The following is a 25,233-nucleotide window of genomic DNA, read 5'->3' on the forward strand; positions in this document are numbered from 1 at the left end:
AGGAGAATCCAGCAAGACAGCAGAGGATGAAGGAGGCTCAGACCCACTAGGAAGCTGTAATAGAATGTGCAGAGAGAGTGTGATTGTAACTCGGTTGTTATGTTCAGAATGGAGAATTAGGCTAGATGATTTTCAACATATTTATGAGGTCGAATCAACAGTATAGAGGCTGAGCTTCTAATCAGTGATAAAGGTGTCTCTGGGTAAATGGTGTGAACATTGGTTGATAACCTGGACTGAAAGTAAAATTTCAAATTCAGTTTTTAACAGTTGAGGTTGATTTAGGTTGTTTAAACCATGTTAATCCCCCTGCCCTCCTCATATGAAGAAATTAAAGAGGATAGTTCAAAAGGGATACATTGGTTCACTGGCATATTGCTCTTTTATTTCTTGCTTGTCACCTCTTTGCCACAAAATGGCTATAACAGGCACCATGTTCTTATTGAATGCGGGAGGAAGAAAAAAGTCTTGAGTTCTCCTCTTATTCTTTCTGTATTTATAATAAGCCTATATTTCTCCTCCAAAGTCCAAAAGACTTCTTTATTGATCTCTCCAGTCATGAGCTTTCTAACTTTCAAGGGTTTGGAGTGTTTGGAAAAGAAGAAAGAGTTCATCGCAACTGGATTATAACAGAGGTTCTCAATCTTGTTAAATAACAACCCCTACTTAGTAGTCTGAAATGAAATTCATGGTACATTTTACCTACACATATAACCTAACAATAACAAAAATTTTATAATGCTCTTATTTGTTATAAAACAGGAAAACAAAAGAATATGTAAATATTTGGGCCAGAATCAAAGTGAGGTCATCATAGACCTGAAACTATGTCCAGAATAGTGGAGTGAATGGTGACAGCATGTGATCACCTCAGCACAGTAGCAGGGCTTCAGACTATGCGTGTTTGCCATGCTCTTGTCACCAATGAGTGGTGCTATCATCCTTTTTTCTAAAAATTGGGCAACTCTTGTTAACATTCTGAATAAAGTGAATACTATTTCCTGATTGATATGCTGGTTGCAATCCTGGTGCACACTGAAGAGTGATGTGAAATGCAGAATGTTCTCTTATGTTCACTTTTGTCATTCACATTGTGGGATGGCAATCCCTGGACCCCACTAACCCATGCCATTAATGCCCCCAGTCATCACAACAAGTAAACTTCTAGGAAAAAATGGTATAATTCACACACTGTAGACGAGGCTAGAAATGCAAGATCAACTAAAAGCTGAGAGAGATTGATTTCCTTGATTTTGAGTGGCATCTCATCTGCTCCCACACATTGCTGGTAGCTATTACAGACATTCGCTACAAAGTTAAATTAAAGGTTACCCTGCACTAATTTCTCGTTATGTGTCTAGCCTTGAGGAATCTGATGAATTCTGTCCAGGATAACACTAATTGTAAGGTTAAGGTCTCCTTGGGAAATTTTGCCAAGCACCTTAGGCATTGGGGAACTGTGTGCTAGTGATTTCAAAATGAATTAGAAAACAATATTTTAATCCAGTTTTTCAGAACTTTCAAGAAAAAGCTTAATTTATTTTTGAAATTATAGAAACATTTTATCTTAAGATGATTTTTACCACTTTAGGATGTTTTCATTTATATCATTGGCTTCCATAGATAACCTTCTTATACTGAAGTAACTAGACTTTAATTATTTTTCATATTTTTCATTATATTTCAATGTGTGGTACTTTTTTTGCAAGAGTCTACTTGCTCATTAAAAATCAAGAATTAAAAATAGTTAATCTTGAAAATGGATAGTTGATTCAAAAGAAATTTACTTCGTAGAATAAAGTTTGATTTCATGAAAGTATATATATTGGACTTTCTTCCCTTTGCTACCTGAATGAAATAAATATTTTCCTTTATGATCTGACTCTCCATCTACATGGATAGCCTACTAAAAGAGGCAAAATAATCTTGAAGAACATATTGGTGTCATTCAAACTACTTTCTTTTTAAATATATATATATATTTTAGTTGTAGATGGACACAATACCTTTATATGATTTATTTTTATGTGGTGCTAAGGATCAAACTCAGGGCCTCACACATGCCAGGTTAACTTTCTACCACTGAGCCACAACTCTATCCCTCAAACTACTTTCTGTATTAGAGGTAAATTAGAAATATTTTACCAAGTCTAACAATATCAACAAGGAGGAATGAATGAAATATGAGTCATATTTTACTAATTGCTTTTAATTTTGCATTTTTTCAGTAAAGACATTTGATAACAGAATAAAAAGTTTCTTAATCTCCATTAAAAATTCAACTTTGGTGAGAAATGATCATTGTGTTAATTCGTAAAGAAAAAATGAAGTATTTGAGGCATAATACTTTTTAGTGGAATTAGGAGAATTCATCAGGGTTTTAGATATTTTCAGTAAGAAGAGAAAATTGTGTGTGTGTGAGTGTGTGTGTGTGTGTACATCATATTGACATCAAAAAGGCATAATATGAGGATATAAAACTATGTTGCTTATTGCTATGAGGTTTCAGAACAGTGAACTGTAATGTAGGATTGATTAGTAAGTGATGAAAGGAGAGATTAGTAACAGATGGATTAATAAATAGTGAGCATGATTTTGAGCAGGGGCTGGAAGAAATGATGGATATACCAAACCCAGAATATTGATCTGATATTGGAGGCTGAGAAACAGGAGAAAGTAAGGCAGTGCCGAAACAGGTGTGTATGGGAAGAGTGATCTGGCTGCTCTGGGGACACTGCAAAGGAGGAACTGAAAACTGCATAGAAATAGGAATGTTGAGCAAGGGAAGAGGTTGTTGATGGAATCTTAGCTCCTGATGACAAACGGGGAACCTTGCAGTGATTCCTCCAGGAGTCAGGTGGTGTGCAGAAGTCTTAGGCATTTTATTGGAAAAAAGTAAGGTCAGAGAGATCCAGAACCTGTATAAAAGTTTTGGATACCTTAGGCATCAGGTGACAAGGGATTAGATTGCTGGCAATCTAGTGATATAATAATTATAAAATGATATTATGTTATACTAATGTCATATAAATGCTACCTGGTGATGAAAAAATGAAAAGGTACATACATATGCACACACATACTCTTTAATTCTGTTGATCAAGTTTACTAAATTTGAATTAAAAGAAATAATGTTTCTCCTCAATGTTTTATGGTATATGATACTAATTTTTCCCCCCATGGGGAAACGGAGTAGGGGAAGGAGTGGTGGAAGGGGACTCAAAACTGTAAGATACTTAAATTATTTTGACATGGTTTTAAAAGGACAAACACTAACAAAAAAAATGTGTATGATTTAATGCTGTTTCCTTGTAAGTTTCTAATGAATCATCAAAAACCCACATTTGTTAAATTTACCCTATATCCCTGTGAAGCATATAGAATAAAGGATTGAATTATTAGCTGCTGGATTATTTACTTGTAGATGCAAAGATAAAGTTATTCTAGAAAATATGTAAATTATTACTATGTTTATACTTTTTTATATATGCATTTAATATTTAAATATGTAATATCCTTAATGATCTCCAGGAATGCTTTCTTTTACTTTAGTTTAAAATAAAAGCCTTTTATTTATGTCTAATAATAACATCTGTACATTTTATGTTCCATCTAATCACTTGAAAATACTTATTTCACTAAAATTACCACAGAATAAAGATCAAACTCTCCTACTTTGCATATAATCAATTGACACTTTTAGAATCTGAATTTCTGCAGTAACAAGATATGTTCTAAGAGGAAAAAAGCCCTTGCTTGTCTAAAACTTAATAATTTCCAAATAAAATCTCCACTAACTCATTTCCAGGTATATCTATCTGTGTCATCTAGTAGCCAATAGGCACATGTGGGCACATTTAAATTAATAAAATTATATATAATTAAAAGTAGCATCAGTTCATGTCTTATAATACAACACAAGTGTTACTTAAACATTCCTGAACATTTTAGAGAGCCCTTATTGAAACTCATGCTAGAACACTGAAACTCTGAACACTTGTCAATCATTAAGAAATGTTATCTGAGAATCTCCCAGATAAGAGCTTGTTCTGTGCAATGGAATGTTTTGTATGAACACAATAAATGCTCTTTTGAATCTTGTAAGAGGTTATAGTCACTTGAAAACTCCCTACTTGTTAAGGACATTACAGTTTTCAGGAGCTTTCTGGTGCAAGAGATATTGAAATGTTCAGAAACTTCTAATGAGTTAACCAGTCCCATGAAGACTGAAGATCAATAAATAGGCAGCACATTGTAAATAGTTAGCATTCACTCAATCTTGACTAAGGCAGGACAAAAAAGCAGAGGGCACTAAGATACTGTAGATAAGAGATTTCACTTGGATATAAAGAAATGTTTCCTATTGCGGAAAGCAATTGTGCATTGGAAGGATTTATTGAGTGAGGTTGTGGGATTTTTGGAAATCTTTAAAAATAGAATACATTTTGATCTCTCTAGGGAGCCATGTGATATGCCTGCAGGCATTGAGTGTGGGGATGAATTAGATTCATTGCCATGGTTTTTTCACACCAACAGTTCTATGAATCTGTGGAGGACAATAAAATTGGATAATTCTCACTGTGTTCTTCAGGGAGTCAGGTTTCCAGACTGCTTTTCCTAGCCATGAATCAGGGCCAAAATATTACCTTACATTCAACAACTTTTCAAATACAGAAAAGGGGGGGAAAAAAGCCAGAAAAGTCTGTAATGCTAGTCCGTACCATTTTAAGAAGCATTGTTTCTTCCCGTGGATTAGCACTTCATCTTCTCTAGTAGGAATGAAATAATTTGGGGCCCAGTGTAAGCACTACTACTAGAAAATTTTGAATTTCTCTTATGCCACAAAGTCTAAGGAAAATCATATGCATTGTGATTTGAAAATGCATATGAAATAATGATCTGTGCCTTTAATCTGAATGATAAAATTACTCTCACATGGGATCAACTCTGGTAGCTACTTTGAGAATTTTCCATCAGAATCACACAAGTTTGGTGTTACAGACACCTAGAATTGATCCAGCACTCCAGTATTCAGACCCATGGTTCTTCTGGAAATGAGGCAATGGGCACCCAGGTCAGAGCTACATAGAACCAGGAAGTTGAGAAGTGGCCCAGATACACTCACAAGGGAGGCATTGGAAGAAATTGAAGAGAAAGGAAATGGGACAGCAGAGCTGAACTTGCTACCTGGGAGGAAGGGAGGGATGCATCAGAGTTGCAGGGAACCTAATCTCATATGCTTTACATTAGAGAAGAAATCCAAAGCACCAGCTCCTCTGATAAACCAATGACTATTTTGTTTAATCCAGTGATGTAATTCTTAGCCAGGTTTAAAATGGAAAGCAGAAGCAGGTCAGGCTGAGTCATACTCACAAGGCAAAATTTGGGGGAAGCAGAAATCAAAGGCTGGAGGCAGAGGGCATTCTAAATCTGCAGAACACAGTGTTTGAAAATAGCTAGCCAAATAAACAAAGAAACTTAAGAAAACTGACTCTGGAAGGAGGACACTGAAGAGGGGAGACGAGTGGGTGAGGAAGTAGAGATGAATGATCTGTGTGAGGCTTTGCTGGGTGAGGGTAACATCTTTTAGATAGGCAGCCTGATGTAGTGGGACAAGCCTGTGCTTTGGAGTGAGGCCAACACAAGCTCAGTCTCACACACTGTATGACTTTGAGCAAGATACCGGATCTCTGTTTTCTCATTTATACAATTCCAATAGTAATTCTTTATTTTCCAGTTTGTTGTTTTACAAACTGAACAATTTCTGTTCCTGATATTCAGTAGGAAGTCAGTGACTCTTCCGAAGGTAGGAGCATCTCTTCAGCCTTCATTCATTGTGTCAATCCCCTTGCTCATTCTGTAACATCTGTTAAAATACACATGAAGACCCAGAGAGTTTTAGGGTCAGAGGATATAATCAGAGTAGTTTGTTAGCACTTATTTTGCCTAAACATGATTAAACTATTCTTAGATATGAATCACAAGCTGCCAAGTATCAGCATGATGTGCTGTGGAAAGGAGCCTCAAAGATTGGAGGGAGGTACAGAGAGGAGCTGCCTCTACTTGGACAGTGTTCCTTTTGGGATTATAATGGTTTCAGTCATCTCAGTATGCACACAATTATTCCTTTTAGAGAGATTTCTTGATCCATGGGAATAGCAGTCTGTAGTCCCACAGGATTTAAGGAGATATTAAAGGGTTTCTTATTTAAAAAAAAAAAATACATCAGAATTTAAGTAGAAAAACAACCTTCATGAGTGATGTAGATAAGGGATTTATTATTGGGATTAAATCTCACATGATTGTAGGAAATGCAGGGTGATTGAAGGATCAGAAAAAAACAAAAAGGAGCACGAAGAAGAGCTTATGAAGATCTGTGGAAAACTGTGACCTCTGCTTCTGGTGGTGACAATGAAGTCACGGGAGGTCCTCTGGGTAGCCGGACAAAGCCAGATGGATCTGGGACCCATGAGTACAAAGAGGAAGCCATGAGGACAACTGGAATGCATGAGGGCATCTTCAGACCTGCCAGGACAAACTGGAATATGTCCTGGAATATGTACTCTCACTGATCATCTCTAAGAAACTCTGGTTGCTTTCATCAGGGCTCTTGATCCAGTACTCAGAACACAATGGAGGATGGAGAGAAAGGTGAGTTTCAGTGAGTTCCTTGTCTGACTGCTTTCCAGTGTCACCAAGGTGAACCGTGAGATCAGTGGCAGTGAGAATGAATCAGTTGCCCTGGGGCTCTGTACAGACCCTGGGAAGGTAATGGATGATGATTTTTCCCTGCCCTCCAAATGCCAGGCATATTCCTGCATGGACAACCTAACCTAATACCATGCTGAAAAGGGAATTCTGAGGGATTTAATTTTCAGTTTAGCTAGGCTGGCACAGCGCATAAGCACCCTTGAGAGAGGAGAGTCATATTGTCCTTCTAGGCCTGCTTTGTGCCTTGTGATTTCATTTCATCCCTCTGCTTCCATGATTATCTGGAGGAAGTATGAGGAAAGGTAGGCAAGGATGGAAATAGATGAATCTAAGGAGTCTCCTGGAATCACTGGGGAACATTTTCTAACTGTTCGCCTTTAGTTTTGTTTCTTTGCCTCCAAAACCCTGAGATTATAGTTCTTTCAGAGGACAGGAATTCACCCTGCTGTTTCTGAAGACTCACTGGTCCAACAAGTCAATGGTAGACATGAGTTTATTCCCCTAGGTGTACCTACATGGAATAAAACTGAGAAAAACTGTTTCGTATCCTGTGTAGTAGTTATTAATAGTTTGTTTTAACTAATGGATTCTTGACTACTTAAAGACTGGAGGAAAGTTTTTATGACTTTTCTTTTTGCTGACATACTCCTCCACAATTTAACTTACCTATAGTCTTATTGTGTGATAACTTTCAGTCCTCAAAGTTGAATGCCTTCCAGGGTCAGATGTACAACTCCGTTGTGAGACCAGGTATAATGGTGGGGCCGAGGGTGAGACTTTGAGCATTTCTTGCCTAAAGTAAAGCCATCATTTCCCATAAGTCTGTATAATGATTGTGCCAACCAAAAATAAAAATACAAAGAAAAAGGAAAATTAAATCACAGAAATGAAAGAAAGAGAAAAGGTTGGGGGAATTTATAAACCATCAACCAGCATTTCTGATAAATTTGTTTTTCTTAGTAGGAATATAAAATCTACTCAATGTGGCATACTAAGAAATCAATTACTATGAATTATCCTGTGTTCATAGCAATGCATACAGATACGTAACAGCTTTCACAATAACCCTCTGATAAAAACTAAAGTGCAAACATTTTAATATTTTAGTGTGTAGTAGCCTATGATCTAATAAAAGTAAGTCTCTTATTGAAATTTATATCAGTCACAGAAAAAAGAAGTGTCTTAATAAATGTCTAAGGAAAAAGTTTGTTCCCCTAAGTAATAAAATATTAAAGAAAGTTAAATAACATTGAAAGTGTACTTGTGATTTGATATTGAGTAAAATGTGTACCAGTATGATTAAATTAGGTTACTAAAAGTGCAAATAATATAGACTCATTATGTGAATCAGAATTCTATGTCTTATAATAAAATGTGTTTCATAAAAGCTTATTTATGAAACATCTCATTAAATTGTTTACATTTTATAAGTAATACATATATTCATCTCCATTGAGGAGACTTGAACTATTTCATTATTTCAAATTAATTTTCTAATTGTTCAGATCAACCTCTTCAATTATTGCTAAAATGTTAATATCAGAAAATAATTAAACACATTTTAAGAGAAAAGAATATATTACTCAGAAAAGGCTACTGTATATGCAAAATAGATTAATGAGAAAAACATTATTTTTAGGTCTAAATAAATAGTTTTGGAAGGATTTTTTACTTGCTAAGTGTGTTAGTCAACTTTTTATTGCTGTGACCAAAAGACCTGGAAAGAACAACTTTAAAGAAGGAAAAGTTTATTTTGGTTCATGGTTCTAGAGGTTCAGTCCATGGTCCACCTCCATTGCTTTGGGCCCAAGATGAGGCAGAACATCAATGGGGAAGGGTGTGTTGGAGAAACTCTCTGCTCAGGACAGCCAGGAAGAAGAGAGAAGGGAAGGAACTGTGGAAAAGATGTACCCTTCTATTTTTATAGAAAGTTTCCACCAGTCTTCTATTACATATTGAAAACACAAATATTTCACTCTTACATTCACTCAATATTTTCCTCGTTTCTTGGTAGACACTATTTTTTTTTCTTTTTCAAATTGTACAAATGATCTATAACTCAGTCTTCATAAGTATGATGAAACAGATTTATTGTGCTGCAAACTAATGTTGGCCATAAAAGTCAATACATTGCCTACAATCTATAAGCTATTTTTAAAAATTGATGTTAGTAATTATAACCCAATTTACATCATAAATAAAAGGATAAAAAATTGAACAATTAAAAAGAAATTACTGGCAGTGAATTCTGCCACTGATAGTATATAGAAAATTAAATTAAATGTGTTTTATCAAAGCCCTGAGGTAAATATGATGGAGGAAGAAGAAAATCTTAAGGGTTCGTGAATCTGTGTATTAACTCAGTACTGAAAATATATTAATCAAAGTTCTTTGTTGTAAACAACAGAAACCAATTATGGTTTTAAGCAGAAAAAGATTTTCTTTTGGGAGAGGAAATGTTTTACACATAGAATTGAGAGAAACACTGGGGAATTGTCAAATTGTACCTGGAAAAATCATGTCTCTGGAATTCTGGAGGAAATTCCTGCTATTGATACTGGACTTCATACTGATCTCCCCGATGATCAGCACCAGACACCACACACTTGGGAGCTTTACTAAGGTTGCTAGTGAATTCAGTTTTGAATTGCCCTTAATTTTTTGTATCACTTGCTTTAGACTCAGTCCCAGATGATATGATCTAGGTTTTGAGCTGAGGTTATGTTTATGCTCTGATGTCTGGAGTCAGAGAGAGCAATTAATTGGAATATTTTGCTTTTTCTGTGGGAAGGGGGACCATAGCTCTAACCAAAAGATATAGGAAGGCAGAGACTCCTGACATTGGAAGGGAATATCTGTGTATCTCAATGAGTAATGAGCACTTGAACCATTGAAAAGCTATGTAATCTTAGAGAGCAAATTGTTTGACCTCCCTAGATACCATTCTGCAGCCAGAAAAATAAATACTGAGAACTTGATAATGTCTACCCGGAATAGCAGAGGTTTTAAGTTCAGTTAGGAAGATAATGCAAACACTGTGCAAAAAAAAACAGCACAAAAACTAATGAGGCTCGAAGCATTGAGAGTGAGAATGATAGAGTGTTAGGGAAATTTTTATAGTGTTTGATAGCTAGGATAACAGAGATGCAAGTGGTTGCTTAAAGACCTGTCTGGAAGGGTATCTTATGAGTTAGTCAGATCTGTACCTGTTTGATATGTGCTGTTCTCCACACCTACAGACACATAATAACAGCTGGATGTCATTCCTGTTATGGCAAATTTGTACAAGAGTGGCAAAGAATGAGAGACTTGGGGACTAGAGGAAATAGAATCCATATGTCTTAACAGAACAATTTTTAATATATTAAATACAGGGAAAATTAGAGTGGAGTTGGGGGGGGTAAAACATGCTATAAAAATTCTCTCAAAAAGAAAACAAAAAATTTGAGAGAAATGTTTCTCTTTTCTCACAATATCATATGTTGTTTTATAATTTTTTCATATTTAGGTATAGTTTATAGATTCATCATATATCATTACTATTTTTCAGATGCTTCACAAAATACAAAAGATAGGAACAGCATAGAAATATTCTAATATTTTCAAGAATTTTTGATTTTAACGACTTATGTTAAGACATAGCAGCCTCTCCCATTCTTCATTTCTGTTAAGAAATAACACTTTTATAGCATGTTTCAGCCTAGCCACTTGAGTATTAATATAATTGTACCCTGTCCTTTTGCTTTATCTCAACATTACAGGCAAGGTATCTAAGCAAATAAGTAATACTGAAAGGCATCAAACCACAGTGGAATAGAATTTTAAAAAGTCATTTCTCATGGATTGAAAGTTTAGAAACATAATTCAGCAACTCCTTGAACTTGAGAAAGTCATCTTTTTTTCTTCCTTTTTCAATTTTCTCATTTGGAAATGAGGGAATGTCTTAAATGATTTCTGAGATCACTCTCATCTCTAAAACCATGTGATTGAATCCTAACCCTTTAGAAGTCCACAAGTCTCCAACTTACACTGTATTCAAAAGATGCAGAGTTCATGTTTCATTATGTATCTCTCTTCCACTGAGAAATTATAGCAGAAAAAGTGAAGTAAGAAACATAAATGTCCATCTAACCATTTGAATGTTTCTCTATCTCTGTCTCCTTGCTCCAGACCTCCCTCTCAGATAAAGAGAGAAGTGCAGATATAGACAGGTCCCTGTGTGTATTATACATGTATATTAAATTATGTTCCATATAACTTATTTGTATGGATACTTGCTATTATAGTTATGTTATACTATTATAATCATGTTGATACACAATTGTTCTGAAACCCTTAAATACATAGTTTTAAAATTTATATTAAAAATAATAAAATGCATATGTTATGATTTAAATAATACTCCAGGAACATTTTGGTGGCAAACTGGAATTGAACAAATTAATATTTCTACATTGAAATGTATTTAGCATTCACAAATAATCAAACTGCATTAGCCTTGCATCAATTCATGCCAAGTCTGCCTGTTGAGTTAGTTCAGATGGGTCAAGTTTTGCCATGGAATGAATTAGAAAACAAAATTTTTATATTTAAGAGCACTTTGGATTTCAGCTGTGTGCATAAGGGTTTTGAATGTGCATGTCCATGTTTTAGCTGACCAGAAACTATGCTTCTGGGGAACGATTTTGGAGTTTGTCACTGTTCAACCATGTATTTTGTATTGATGCTTCATAGTGTCTACAGACTATATCTTCTCCTGATGCAGTGGGGTTACCCAGCTGGGATTGTTTAACTAGCTGGAATAATCATATGATTCCTTGGGATTTTTAAATTCATGTGCAAAGGCATGAATGCATCTGTCACTTTCTCTCTATTGGCAGGGGATTATCAGTTATCAGGAGTTATGTTTCTTGGTTTGTGGAAGTAGTTTGACTGCAGGAAAGAGAATGAATGGAACCTATAAGGACGATGCAGAGGTTGGGAATGGAGAATGGCCTCTCAGCATGGCAGCCTCTGGTTCTTGTATTTGAAGTATCTCATTTGTACCTTTCACTTTTCCAACAGTTCTGTGGTCCTGTGGATTCAAAAACCAGTATATTTCCATTTACCTATTATAGTTTGAACCAAGCTTTAGTTGTTTATATTCAAAAGGGACCTGAAGAATTATCCAGGTGCCCAATAATATTTTGTCTCTAAAATGACATATCTCTTTAATCATTCATAAATACAATAAAAATTAATGCTGAAATCTCCTTTGCTTACCACTATAAAGCTGTGTTTCTTGTGTATAGTACAATTAATTCAGTTTTTTTCAGAGTGCTCTACTTTACATGGTTACTGATGGCCAGGTCACAGGGCTTTGCCATTGTTACCTTCACTCTCTGGGAAATATGGCCTCCCAGTCACTGTGCAGCAGAAGAGAAAACTGAGGGATCCATCACTTACACTGAAATGCTTCTACTATGAATGACTCATATCACTTCTGTGCACAACCTTTTGTCCAGAATAAGTCAGTGACTCTGCTTATTACAGAGAAGTCTGGTGGTACTGACTGATGGCCAGGAGCACTGTCATTTAGTGAGCAACATCCACACAGTCCTCTTAGAACCCACTAAAATTTTGACTAGAGAATTGGCATAAAACTTAACAATTATGGTGGACAAAACATTTTTCTTTGAAAAAAAAAAATAATGGATGGAGGTCAAAGGAAAGTGATGTCTGAGAGCAGCCTCTGCCGGGGCCTGTGTGCCAGCTCTCTGTCAATAAATGCATCAGCTTGGAAGTCTGGGTTTGGCAGATGTTTCCTTCCTTTGACAGTGAATTCTCCTTTCAGTCCAGCTCAATTGTTTCTTCCCTATCTTCTCATCTGGATTTAAAGGATAGATGAAGGGAATTCAAAGAGGATGGGAAAAATAGTCTTCGAAACTTTTCTAGGAAGATCTCTCTTCCCTTTCATTACTGGATTTACTTTTCATTCGTGCATGCTACTTTCGATTTTCTTAAATCAGGACTATGTTTACTTTGGACTATTTGGCACTACAAATGAAATAGTTGAATTATATATTCTAAAAGAATAAGGAAAACAAATACTGGTGAATAGAAAATATCAGCCACTCATATGATGCTTTAGTTTTAGGAAAGTGCTCTCCTATTACAATACATTAGCTGATGGCAAGCCATGAAAAAATCCCAGTGAATCATTTTCTTCTCAAAGAAAACTAAATATTCAATCAATTAATATAATGGATTAAAATAGAACATCATTTTGGTGGCACAGTTTCAAAACAGACAGATTAGAGACATTCAGATACTGAACATTCAACATAAGTGGTGGTTTCAGCAGGGAGTCTTATTTAGTCTTTCTTCATTTTAATTCCATCAATTTCAAATTTTATTAACAGCAATGGGATGCAAAAATTTCCGAAATGATGCCTTTATAAAACCCTGTAAGTTTTGAACAATTTTTATCTTTGAACCATTTTGTTTAAGAGCATGTGCATAAATTCTTTTCCCAGAATAAATGGTTCAGTGTTTCTCTCAGTGTGGGCATTGAATAGTTAACTTTTAAAAGATAATACAATAAATGCTTGTATTCACAGTTATAAACAAAATACTCATTATGTATTTTAACTTGATTATGAGTATACATTTGGGTATGAAGGCTAAGATGAGCTATCTAATCTTCCGAATACAGTGCTGAAATAACAGGATTGTCAAGACTAAGAAGTCATTACTTAAGATGAAAGTTCAGAGTAGTTAGAACTAACATGGGAAATTACACACACAGCCATACCGCATACACACACTGTACACGCAGAGTGTAAACCATCATGCCTCTTGTAAATAGGGAGCCATGTGTTTTGTTCAGTAAAATTAGTGTGTTATGTATTAGACTGATAAAGGGAAAAAAAAATGGGAAATAGGGAATCCAAAGAAATTTCCAGAATAGCATTTAAAAAGTAAATGTATGCCAAGTAAATATCAGTGTGAAATCTTCAGGTGTTGATGTTTAGACTCTTCTGTAATTATACAGAATAATATAGGTGATCAGAAGTACTTCCAAATATTATAAATGTGTTAAGTTTCAGAAGCCTGGAAGCCATTTGAGGACATTATAAAGTAATCACTTCATGGAAAGAGGAAGTGAGGGTTACTATGAAGTCAATAACTATAAAGGCCTCAGATTATTAAAGGTTGAAAAATTGCCTTGTTCCAGAAAAGTGAGAAAAAAATTCTCACTAATAAGATTATTACTCTCATCTCTGGGTAAAAATCCTCAAAGAGTGGTGGTGCTGAAAGATTAAATAATTAGGCCAACACAGCCTGGTCTATGAAGTTGAGAGTGGGGATTAACTGTGCTACTCCCTTATCTTTAGAAGTTACTCCTCTTGTCCCTCCATACAGAAATCACAGAAATCTGTTGATAATTCATATCAGAGCAAATTCCTTCCATCCAGATATATTTGACATTTGCTGTGTCAAGAGCTGAGCTAACCACAATAATTTAATATTAATTGATTAATTTTTGATCACAGGAATTGATATTATTTTTCTTCATAATGAATGCATTTTAAAGATTGAAGATTTTAATGTAAGATTTGGTGTAAGATTTGATGATATTTAGTGGCATTTTGCTGCTCTCACTCTTCTCCCTACTTCACCCCCATAAATACACACACAACAGAAAATTGCTTCTCAGTGGTCATTTCCTCATTGTATTTTTATATTTGGTTCTTTATGACTCTGGGAGACACATATCACAGATAAAATAAACCAATGCAAAACTCTTAATTTTTACATTGCTCCAATTTAATAAAAATGGGAACAAATTTTTAGTACTTATAAGTACATTATTACTACCATTTGCATATGATATATTACATATATGTAAATTTTAATATATTGTTTGCACAGACTAGACATGAAAATCCTTTGTTTCTGAGGGGACGTTTTTGTGAAATCCTGTGCCATGATATACACATGATTAGATATGAGAAGAAGTTTACTTAGTAATTCAGAAAACTGTTTCTTAAGATAAACCCTTTGAACATGTCTACCCTTATGGACAATGTTGTCATGCAAAAAAAAAAAAATTAAAGTTGGAAATGCCTGTGTAAAATTTATTTGATAGAGAGATGCAGTCTGATGCATTCAGGAAACACACATAGAGCCCATGAGAATTGCGTGTTGTGGAAGCTGATAATGATGGTGCATGCAGCCAGCTAATAACATGTTGAACAGCTGTGATGAGAAGTAGAAAAGTCTGACCACAGTATAAAGTGTTCTACATGAATTAAAAATAAATAAATAAAACAAATATATTAGCATCAAGATTTGGGAAAGAGGGATAAAGGGTAGAGATATGGAGCTTCTGAGCTGCTAATGAAAAGCCTAGCATTCCTTAATTACAGGTCAAGAACATCACATGACAAGTACTGGACTTATTTTAGTGAGCATCCCTAACTAGAATCCATCACTATGCTGAGATAAAGGCTAGGTATTTGCCTTCCGAGTACTCAGGAGAGGAGGGGATTCATCTATATTCAGCTAACCAGAGCATCCTTCTGGTATTGATTTAGTCTACATGAATCATAAAAAAACAAGATTAGATTAAAAGCTATTCTGCATATGGGTGGTAGGTTGCTGTTTGCACATGATAGTATAGGTGAGAGCTGTGGGGTCAGCAGTAATTTAAGAACACAGCCTTTGTGGCATCATCTTGCCTACAGTTATAGCATCTTTCTTCTGTTTCTAACACTTTCAATCCTAAATCACCTGCATGCTCATTGATTCTTTGAACTATCCATTACCTATCCATTAAGGTCATTTTCTGCTTGAGATATCCAAAGTCATTTCCTTTCCTTTTTTTTTTTTTTTTTTTTTGTGATTCAGAAGCTTTACTGTAGTCCACATATAATACCCAGGACTGTGGTGGATACAAATTGTCCTAGTTTCCACTGTGAGCCAAATCCCTAGTGAACTCTATGATGCTTTATTATTGTAAACTTCTTAAAGTTGAGAGGTATAACTTACCATAGTTTTGCAATTGTTCACACTCTGAATAAGCACATTTTGATGTTTAATAAATACATGTTGGATGAAAAAATGAAGTAGGCACCTTATGCATAATTCAATGGAATTTTGATCCTCACAAGAAGTGTTTTCTAGAACATATAAAGTTATTGGAGGAACACTGTACAAGGAATTTTTTGATCACATTTTAGTAAAAACTGAGCAAAGATGTTAATGGTGCAACATTGGTATACAAATGCCTTTTGCTTTACTAAGGACAATCACTTCTACTGATTTGAATGATTTTGCTGATAAATATTGTAATAAATAATGAGCATTTAACTGAATTTTCCAGGAAAAAATGTAATTTATAAAGATATTGTCATCCAGCATGGAATTTTGAAAAGATGTCAGGATGAAATGAGAATCCCTTCACCAAAATATATCAACTACTGTCTATAAATGGTTGGTGTACCAGAGCCCTGGCTAATATAGCAATATGACTGCCATTGATCAGGGCTCCGAAAAAGACTAGCTGTTTCCATTTTCTTACCTTGCAAATTGGCGGGCAGAAACAAGCAGAGTAGATTGTAAGAGGGTAACAATTTCAGAAAGGGAAAAGCTTCTAGAGTTCTTTGAAGAAATAAGTAAATGTGTTTATAAGAAAAATGTGCCATACATAATGTGTTTGAAGCTTTAGAAAGCCCTTTATAAAAGTAACACACCAAAGACCATTTAAAATTTAAGACAGTGTAGGATAGCTTATGTTGTTATGGATAGAGAATTGACTTACAGACAAGAAACAAGGGATCAGACAGACACTTCTTTGCATAAAAAATTTTGAACTAAGACTCAGTCCTGGAAACAGTTTCATTTTACATTTTTACAAAAGAATTGACAGTGCGTCTTCAGTAAAATTTGTAATTCGGCAGATAATTCTAAACATTTTCAGGTATGCCAGTGGATATGAATGAGGAAAATAAAATTGTATCTGAGTTTCAATGCGTTCAACAAATATAATGCTTTGGAAGCTGGCAAAACATGTGAGTCCAAAAAGGTTACTACCTAACTTTGTATATCAAAGGCAGTTACTAGCATGTAGAGGTACAAATGACAGAAATCTAGGTCATGGGAGGCTGAAACACCTAGAAGATATGACCTTTCCTACAATAGGATACTTGGCAAGTGGTCAAGGCTGTTCCAAATTACTGGAATAAAAGAAATTTAATTACTGGAACTCAGTAATAGCAGAGTGGCCAAGTCAGAGAAGAAATGGACCAAGGCTGGGGAAGAACTCACTGCAGATCCACTTGACCTGCATGTCTTCTTTTCATATTCGTTGAGAATATTGTCCTGTCTTCCTGATTATATGTTAGTTCCTGACCTTGGGGGCCAACTGAATCTTGCAGTTAGACACCATTGATACTGGTGAAAAGTGGACTTAGGGTGAACCACCAAGTCAAGTTGATTCACCCTATCTGAAATTCAATATGCTACTTTGAGTCTGAGATTTGTTTAAAACAATAGAGTGAACCTGAAGAAGAGCCACTCAAATAAAAGGTGAATACAGTTTGCAAGGGAAAAAGGATGTGAAAATAACCTAACATATAGTCTCCTAGGAATAACTGTCATATAAAGTTAATGAAATTCTGACTGGTGTTGATAGACTGAACACAGCTAGATTTACAAAATCCTGGAATCATTTATGCAAAAAATTATACTGGCATCAGTGGATTCCAGACTCCTTATTTTAAGTGTCAGGAGTGGTATGAGCTAAAATTATGTTTATTGAGGGTCTTGTAGACTGAATCAATGCCCTAAGTGTGTCCTAGGAGCAGACAAATTTGGGACACACTGACTTACAGAGTTAGTTTAATTTATGAATTTAGTGACCCTGAAAATGTGCAGGCTAAACAATAAATAGACTCTTGGAGAGTGTAAGTAAATTAAAGGTCAGCTTAGTTATATCTATAATGAGGTGTTGAGGGAAGCTGCATATGTGCCTTTGGTGAATAGCCCTTACATTTTAGGGTGACATCATTAAATACAACTGTTTTCCCATAAAACCTTTTTCTCTGTATATAACGCCTAATTTATAGTCTGGAGCAATAAGAAATGTGTACTTATCTATTCTCAAGGAAGTAGAAAAGGATATCCTCATGGAGATACTTTGTTTTAGCTTTCTTGAGCATTTGAGATAGTCATTTTCTATACTAATATTTCTCAAAGGGGTTTCAATATTTTATCACACATGCATTCATATTTTCATGTCAATGCTAAAAATTTAGAACAAATCCTTCCAAATATCAAAACTTCAGATCCACAAAATCACTGTTTGCTGATCTTAAGCTTAGTATAGAATGCTGCTAAGATTTCAAGATACAAATAATTTGTAATTGCTAATATTGCTGGACTTGTCACTGTGAGCCATCTTAAAGAAGTAAATAATACATCAGAATTTTGAGGGAATATTTTCTTTTAAATAATTTTGAAAAACAGATCATTGAATGATACTACCAATTTGTTGCTTTTTAATTTTTTTCTTTGCCTTACTTAATTTTTTTTGTTTATTTAATTATTCATTTATTCCTTTTTTTTTTTTTTTTTTGTATTGCTGTGGGCATTGCCATGTTAGGCAAGCTCTCTGCCACTGAGATACATCCCCAACTCCAATTCACTATTTTCGAAATAATGTTTAATATAGTCGTTTCTTTTTTAAAAAAAGCATTTCTTTTAAGTGTTTGCTTGGATAGATGTACTGTGTTTTGTTCTTTAATTCTACTCAAACAACTGGAATAAAAAACAGATTTTCCAATAGTTTTAATTTCAATGTAATATTTATGCTTATATCCCTTTATGTCTTCTTAATTCTTTGTAAGCTACAACACACATGTTTTTAAATGTTTAAAGTTCTATTATAGGGTCAACCATTTGGTGCTGAAGTGTTTCCTTGTTTCTTTTCTTTAAAAAATATACACATATAGGTACATTTTTTTATTTCAGTGTAAACACTCTATTACAGGCGGAAACTTGGGGATAGTAGGTGATCCTAAGCCCAGGAAATTTGATGTTTCTGTAATACCACATTTATATTTTAATGGTGATGGTCCTTTAAATATTTTCTTTCTTCTTTTGAATACTCTTTGTTCGAATATGTGTATTTCTGAGGGGTCTAAAAAGAATTCCCAAAGGCATTTTCTTTTTAAATTTCTGCATAATTCTTTAAGCAACTGTTTGTTTTTTTAAAAAAAATTTTTTCTCTTTATTTTCTTAATGTTTTCATTAGTGTACTATAGGTTTACATATAATATGATTTTACTCGGCCATAAAAACAAATGAAATTGTATCATTTGCTGGTAGATGGATGGAAATGGAGAATATGCTATGCAAAATCAGCCAGACTCAGAAAGACAAGGGTTGCATGTTTTGTTTCATATGTGGAAGCTAGATTAGAACAGAGAAACGGGGAGTTGAGGAAGGGAATTGAGGGGGAGTGAGGAAGGGAGGGAAAGGGGATGACTATGGAATGAAACTGACCAAACTGTGCTATGTGTGCATATGAATATATCACAATGAATTCTAGTTTTATGTGTAACTATAATGCATAAATTAAAAGAAGGAAGACCAATAGGTTAGAGGAAGGAGTTCAAGGGGGAAGAAAGAGGGGAAAGAGTTGGGAATGGAAGGTGGTTGTACTGGGGATTGAAATGGAGCAAATTATGATGTATGCATTTTGGATGTGTCAAATGCAGTCCACAATTAAGTAAAACTATAGTACTACCTTGTAATTCAAACTCATAGTTTGAAATAACACTGGTCATGACTTGTTATACATACCTTTCTCAAAATGTGTTGCTTGTGAATTAGATTAACTTCTATTTTTTATCAAAACCAAGTGCGCATTTGAGAGTTTAATGTCTTTGCTTTTTCAGCATTTCATATTTTAGTATTTTCATTTATATATATAATCCATCTAAAATTAAATTTTATATACAGCAGCATCTCTGAGAACAATAGATGAGTTTGAGAGAATTGAGAATTGGTCCTTGTAAAATTCCACAAATGTTGTGGCACAGTTATTTATTGATGATAAAATGAGTGTAATGTACTACTCATAAACTACAAGACTTGTAGTTTATGAGTTTATGAGCAGAGTCCAGTTATAATAATCATACAGTTCCAACAAGATCTAGCTGTTGTTCCTTTTTGAAATGGTAAGTTCTGCATTTGAGGCATTTCATTTATCTTTTTTTTTTTTTCACTTACCTCTAGAAAATAATCAAATGCAGTTTGTGGTCATGTGCCATGCATGATTGCTTTAGCAGGAGTTTGTTGCTTCACATGGACTCATAACAATTTTCTTGTTTATTGGTTGCTCACCACATGCCAGACCAGGTGTTCTAGTTCTGTATTTCCCTTTTTTCTTCATTACTTTGAACTGCTGTACTTGGCATTCGTGTTCAGTTTTGCTCTTGAAAGCTGCCTGTTCTTGCTTGGTCCCTTGCTTTTGGTTGCTCCCTGTTTCTCAGATGCAGTTCCATGCTCTGCAGCTTCTGGATACGTCCCAAACCACTTTCTCTCTCTCTCTCTCTCTTTTTTTTTTTTTAGATCAGGCTTACTCCTAGAAAAAGGAAATTTATACTTGAGCAGAGGAAACCAAATTCCATTTATCTCCATGGGTCTTAATTATTAGTAAGTGTCACGTTAGGGGTCACTGGGAAGATACTTACAATTTATATAATCTTTAATTGATCAGTTAATCAAGATTTTTAATTGTATATTATCAATAATAACAGTGGCAAAATGGGGGTCAAAGTAGGACTAGAGTTGTGTTTTTCACAGGTTTAAACACAGTGATTTGACAGAGTATAAAACTTTCGCTCACATACAGTGAAGTCAATAGTTATTCGAGCTATGCCTGGAAGTGTTTGCAAATAAAAAGGTAATAATTCATAATACTTTGACAGTATATTTATATAGATTTCTGATATTAGCTTTCATAATACAACTTGAAATCAATCTAACAACAATTTATTTATTTGTTTTGGTACTAGGGGTTGAACCCAGAGATGCTTTACAATTGAGCTACATCCCAGATCATCTTATTTTTTATTTTGAGACAGGATCTCACTAAGTTTACGAGGCTGGCTTCTAATTTGTGGTTCTCCTTCCTCAGTCTCTTGAGTTCCTGGGATTATAGGCATGCCCCACTGTGTCTGGTTTAGCAACAGTTCTTTAAAAAATTCATCACAGATGCATGCTTATAAAACAAGTGTCTTATTTAAACTGTTCTCTTCTTCAAGAACTATGAAAATATGGCATAAGCTGTTTTAATACTATTCAATTACAATTAAAAGATTTATATTGAGAATTTCAATGAATGACCTGATTTGTCAGATGTTCAGCTACTTGTCCTTTGTCTGTTACTCCATTAGGTGAGAAGGAATTTTAATGACGGCAATATGTTTTTCAAAATGTTAGTAATTTATTACTGTAGAAATAATCTGCATTTTGGGATCAGACCTGTGCTAGAATTATGACTTTGCCCTGTTTCTGTTTTAAAAGTCACTTACTTCCTTTAAGGCTTTGGTTACTCATCTTCAAAATGGGAAGAATGATATCCTTTTGCAAACACATTCCTCACTCCTCATGTCCAACGCATTATTGGAGTCTTCCATTCTTCCTTTAAAAGATTCAAAATACACTGGTGCCATCCCAGTGACTAAGGAGGCTGAGACAGGAGGATAGCAAGTTCTAGGTCAGCCTCAACAATTTAGCAAGACTCTGTCTCAAAAAAAAAAAAAAAAAGTCATGAACTGGGGATGTAGCTCAGTGGCAAAGTGGCAAAGTGGCTGGAGGTTTAATCCCCAGTACCCTCCCCAAAGTATCTATATATTAAGTATAATATTTCTGAGATGTAAACCAGTGTATTTTCTTCTTTGGTATTCTCTAATCCTGGATTGTCCTATAGTTCTGTAGCAAGACTCACCCTGGTGAATATTCATCGGAGAGTAACTTTCATATTATGGAGAGGGTACCCTTTCCACCTGGGCCATGAGGCTTCCTGCTTATATGAATTATGACCACATGATATGAGGTAAATTCAGATCAAATGGAAGGAGAAATGAGAGAGCTTGTTCCTTGTGCTTCTCTGGAGTGTAGAACAAAAGGAGCAATCGGCTAGGTATGGTTCTCTCCCTGTTGAAAAATCCAGAAGTGGACCAAAGGAAAAAGGTGCTTCTGTCTCCTTTTATAGATTTGAGAAGACTACAGCTCCTTAGGTATCAATGATGGGGGTCCAAGAAGAATAGGGAAGTGTTCACAAAATGTTTCAGCACAGAGAGGATCTAAATTAGTCATCCCAGGAAGTCCTAGAGGACTTCAGACGTTTCTACCTGATTCTTGGCAGCAGCATGATAGATGCATTGAGAATTAGTTTACCTGCATCAAGGTCTCCATGACTGAGCAGGAAGTGTCTCCTTTATGGAAGCTGAGGGCTGGATAGTTTAGGCAAGAGCAGTGGCAGCTGTGACAGAATTCAGAAGGTCTCCAAATGTATCAAGAGTCCAGATGAGACCAAGCTGGCAGAAAAAGAACCCCTGGGTCCTAATATTCATATAAAACAGAAAAGTATTTCTTCAGAAACAGATCACAGTTAGAGAAGACAAGATAATTCCCAGTGACCAGGTAGCAAAGGGAAGGGAATGTTCAGAAGAAAGACACAGTCCGTCTGCTCCACCATTGATGGGTGTCCTCCTTCTCCACAGAAGTTACATACTTTTGTATTCTCTTACGCGATCTTAAGGTTTTACTATTCACATTTAGGGATTCAGTTTACTGTGAATTGTGCAAGTGTGAATGTCAATATAAACTGGGGTCAAAATTTCTGATTTCTCATGTGAATAACTTCATACTCTAGTGTTCTTGTCTTAAAAGGAAGAGGTATCCTTCTCAACACTTTCACCTGTTTTCTCAGCTTTGCCATCTTTCCACCTTCTTCAGAATTTCACTTTTGATCTCTACCATCTTCTTTTTCACTGCTTCCATATTCTTATCATGTGAATGTGCTCATGTTCCCTGTATTTCCTTTAACCTTGACTTACACCCATGCTGGTTCTCTAATTATTCCTTTCAGGTCTTTCAGATGTAGCAAACTGCTGGTGTTCATGCCCTCAACTCTGACCACAGGTACGCAAAGTGCACTGAGTTTGCCCAAGACCTAGTTACTAAGTCAATTAATCTGTTTCATCCATTTTATTCCTCTAGATGCATCTAACATGCCTGGCTGTCATCTTGATATAGTTCTGTGACATTGTTTTTCTTCAATTTTCTTTCCATGTACCTGATCATTATTTCTGGGGATTTTTCCCTTGCTATTCCTCCTTCTAAATACAATGAATCTACCCACAGAAAAAAATAGGAAATCTTTGAGACATTAAAGGTCTGTTAATTACATAACTTTTATTAATGGTTGGAAATAAATCTTTGTCTAATGTGGTTGCTGAATGCCTCTGAATTATTATGTAATCGGATTAATAATATCGACAATTCATTCAACATTACCTTGGCAATGCCTTCCCTTCTTTTGTTGTCACTGTGATGATTGAAAAAAAAAAAAGTGTACATAAACTATAAACAGGACTGGGGTTGTGGCTCAGTGGTAGATCGCTTGCCTAACGTGTAAGGCACTGGGTTTGATCCTCAGAACCACATAAAAATAAAAAATAAAATAAAGGTTAAAAAAAAACAAACCAAGAACATATGCAGGTTAAAGCATTTACATTTGGAATAAGAATTAAAAACATTCTTTATCAACATTGAAGCAGTACTAGGGTAAAGAATACTGCAGTAAAGTTTCTCCTTCTGCCCCAGTGGAAATACAGCTGACATACTTCTTTTGAAATAGTTATTCTTAAGGTTATTGTCAATTTTTTTTAATGGCTTAACACTTCCAAATTAGTGTTCATCTTGTAAAAAGTCTGAATACTGATACAAAAAGAATGGGGGTTAGCTAAGCAGATTGTCTGATGACTTAGGTTTTCAGACTTTGTAAATTAATTTTAAAATTACTGTATAAATTTGAAGATTTAACTAAAATTAACATAATTTATGTGTGATATCAATGAATAACCAAATTTTGAAGTTCCTCAAGCTATTCTATAATTATAGTTATTCTTTTATTCATTTTTATTTAGGATTTAAATGATGTTAAACATACAGTATTTGATGAACATAAATGTACATTAAAATATATATATCATTGAATTATAAATCATCTTGCCTCTAGCTGCCAACTTGAAATGCCAAGACTTTCACTAATCTTCATATTTCATGTAATGTTGAGACATTTATGATCCCTATGCTATCATATGTAGTACTCTTCAACATATTATGCTTCATGGAGCAAAGGGGTTATTTAATTTGTGAGTTTCTTTCATACTAAAGACTGATTAAAAAAAGGTCTACTATTGGGGCTAGGGTGGAAGCTCAGTGGTACAGTGCTTACCTAGCAGGTGTGAGGAATGGGGTTCGATGCCCAGCACCACAATAAAAATAAAGAAAATATAGATATTAAAAAAGTGTACTATCTTATTTATCTTTGTAACCTTAAATAATAGTAAGCATTCAGAATTCCCCATTGGGAGTGTTTATTGGTATTTTTTTCTCTCTCTCCATGGTAATAGAACATAAGTGCAGTGAGGTTGGCTGCAGTATAATCTTTTGCTATCATTGTCGAACATAGATCATAATGCCTTGTTTACATGAATGAATACAGTTTTTTTCAAATATTTTCTTTTCCTTTTATTGATATAGTTGTTACCTAAAATAATGCACTCCTGACATGTGATACTCAAATGTGGCAGAGGAATATTAAAACATATTGCCTCCTGCCAGAGGCCTTTGATATAACTGAAGATGCAGATTAATATATAGAGAGATAAATATAAGCCATTATATAATTAAGAACCTACTTGTGTATCACAGAGTATACATCATATAGTTACTCAGAAGTATGGTCTTCTATGGAGAATCAGAATAATAGAAGTGACAGTTAAGTAAAGCTTAGAGAAGAAATATTTTCAACAATATTGTGGAATTTTGCTTTCCATATGAATGGAGCAAGACACTGAAGACTTGAGGAAGGAAAGACCTTGGAGTACCATAGGAGCCAGGAGGAGCCAGGATTCATTAAAGAGGAAAGTGTTTGTTACATGCATACCCATGTTTGTAGCAGCTCGATTCACAATAGCCAAACTGTGGAACCAGCCTAAGTGTCCAGATGAATAGATAAAGAAAATGTGGTTCTTTCTTCACAAGGGAGTTTTAATAGCCATAAAAAATGAAATTATCCAAGAAAGTGGATGGAGCGAGAGACTATCATGTAAAGCCAAATAAGTGAAACTCAAGGTCAAAGGTCATATGTTTTCCATGAAGAAGCTAGAGAGGAAAAAGCAAAAGAAAGGTGGTAGTGTGGGGGACTCATGAAAATCAAGGGAGATGGATACAGAA

The 25,233-nt window shown here is 34.9% G+C and overlaps 1 protein-coding gene across 7 annotated transcripts in view; it reads left to right on the forward strand.

Moving 5' to 3' along the window:
- The window catches only part of RALYL (RALY RNA binding protein like), a 654,354-nt gene that overhangs the window by 150,788 nt on the left and 478,333 nt on the right, over positions 1-25,233 (forward strand). Inside the window, exon 1 of one of the 7 annotated variants that reach the window (XM_079143831.1) lies at positions 5,140-6,651. The exons of 4 other annotated variants lie outside the window; for them this stretch is intronic. In XM_079143831.1, the coding sequence (XP_078999957.1) occupies positions 6,633-6,651 (19 nt within the window). In that variant the 5' untranslated portion in view covers positions 5,140-6,632. Of the gene's footprint in view, positions 1-5,139; positions 6,652-25,233 lie in introns of those variants that run through there. 2 more of the 7 variants (XM_079143828.1, XM_079143830.1) reach the window with 2 other exon arrangements.

Source organism: Sciurus vulgaris (assembly GCF_902686455.1).
Source record: "Sciurus vulgaris genome assembly, chromosome: 1".
Lineage (NCBI taxonomy): Eukaryota > Metazoa > Chordata > Mammalia > Rodentia > Sciuridae > Sciurus > Sciurus vulgaris.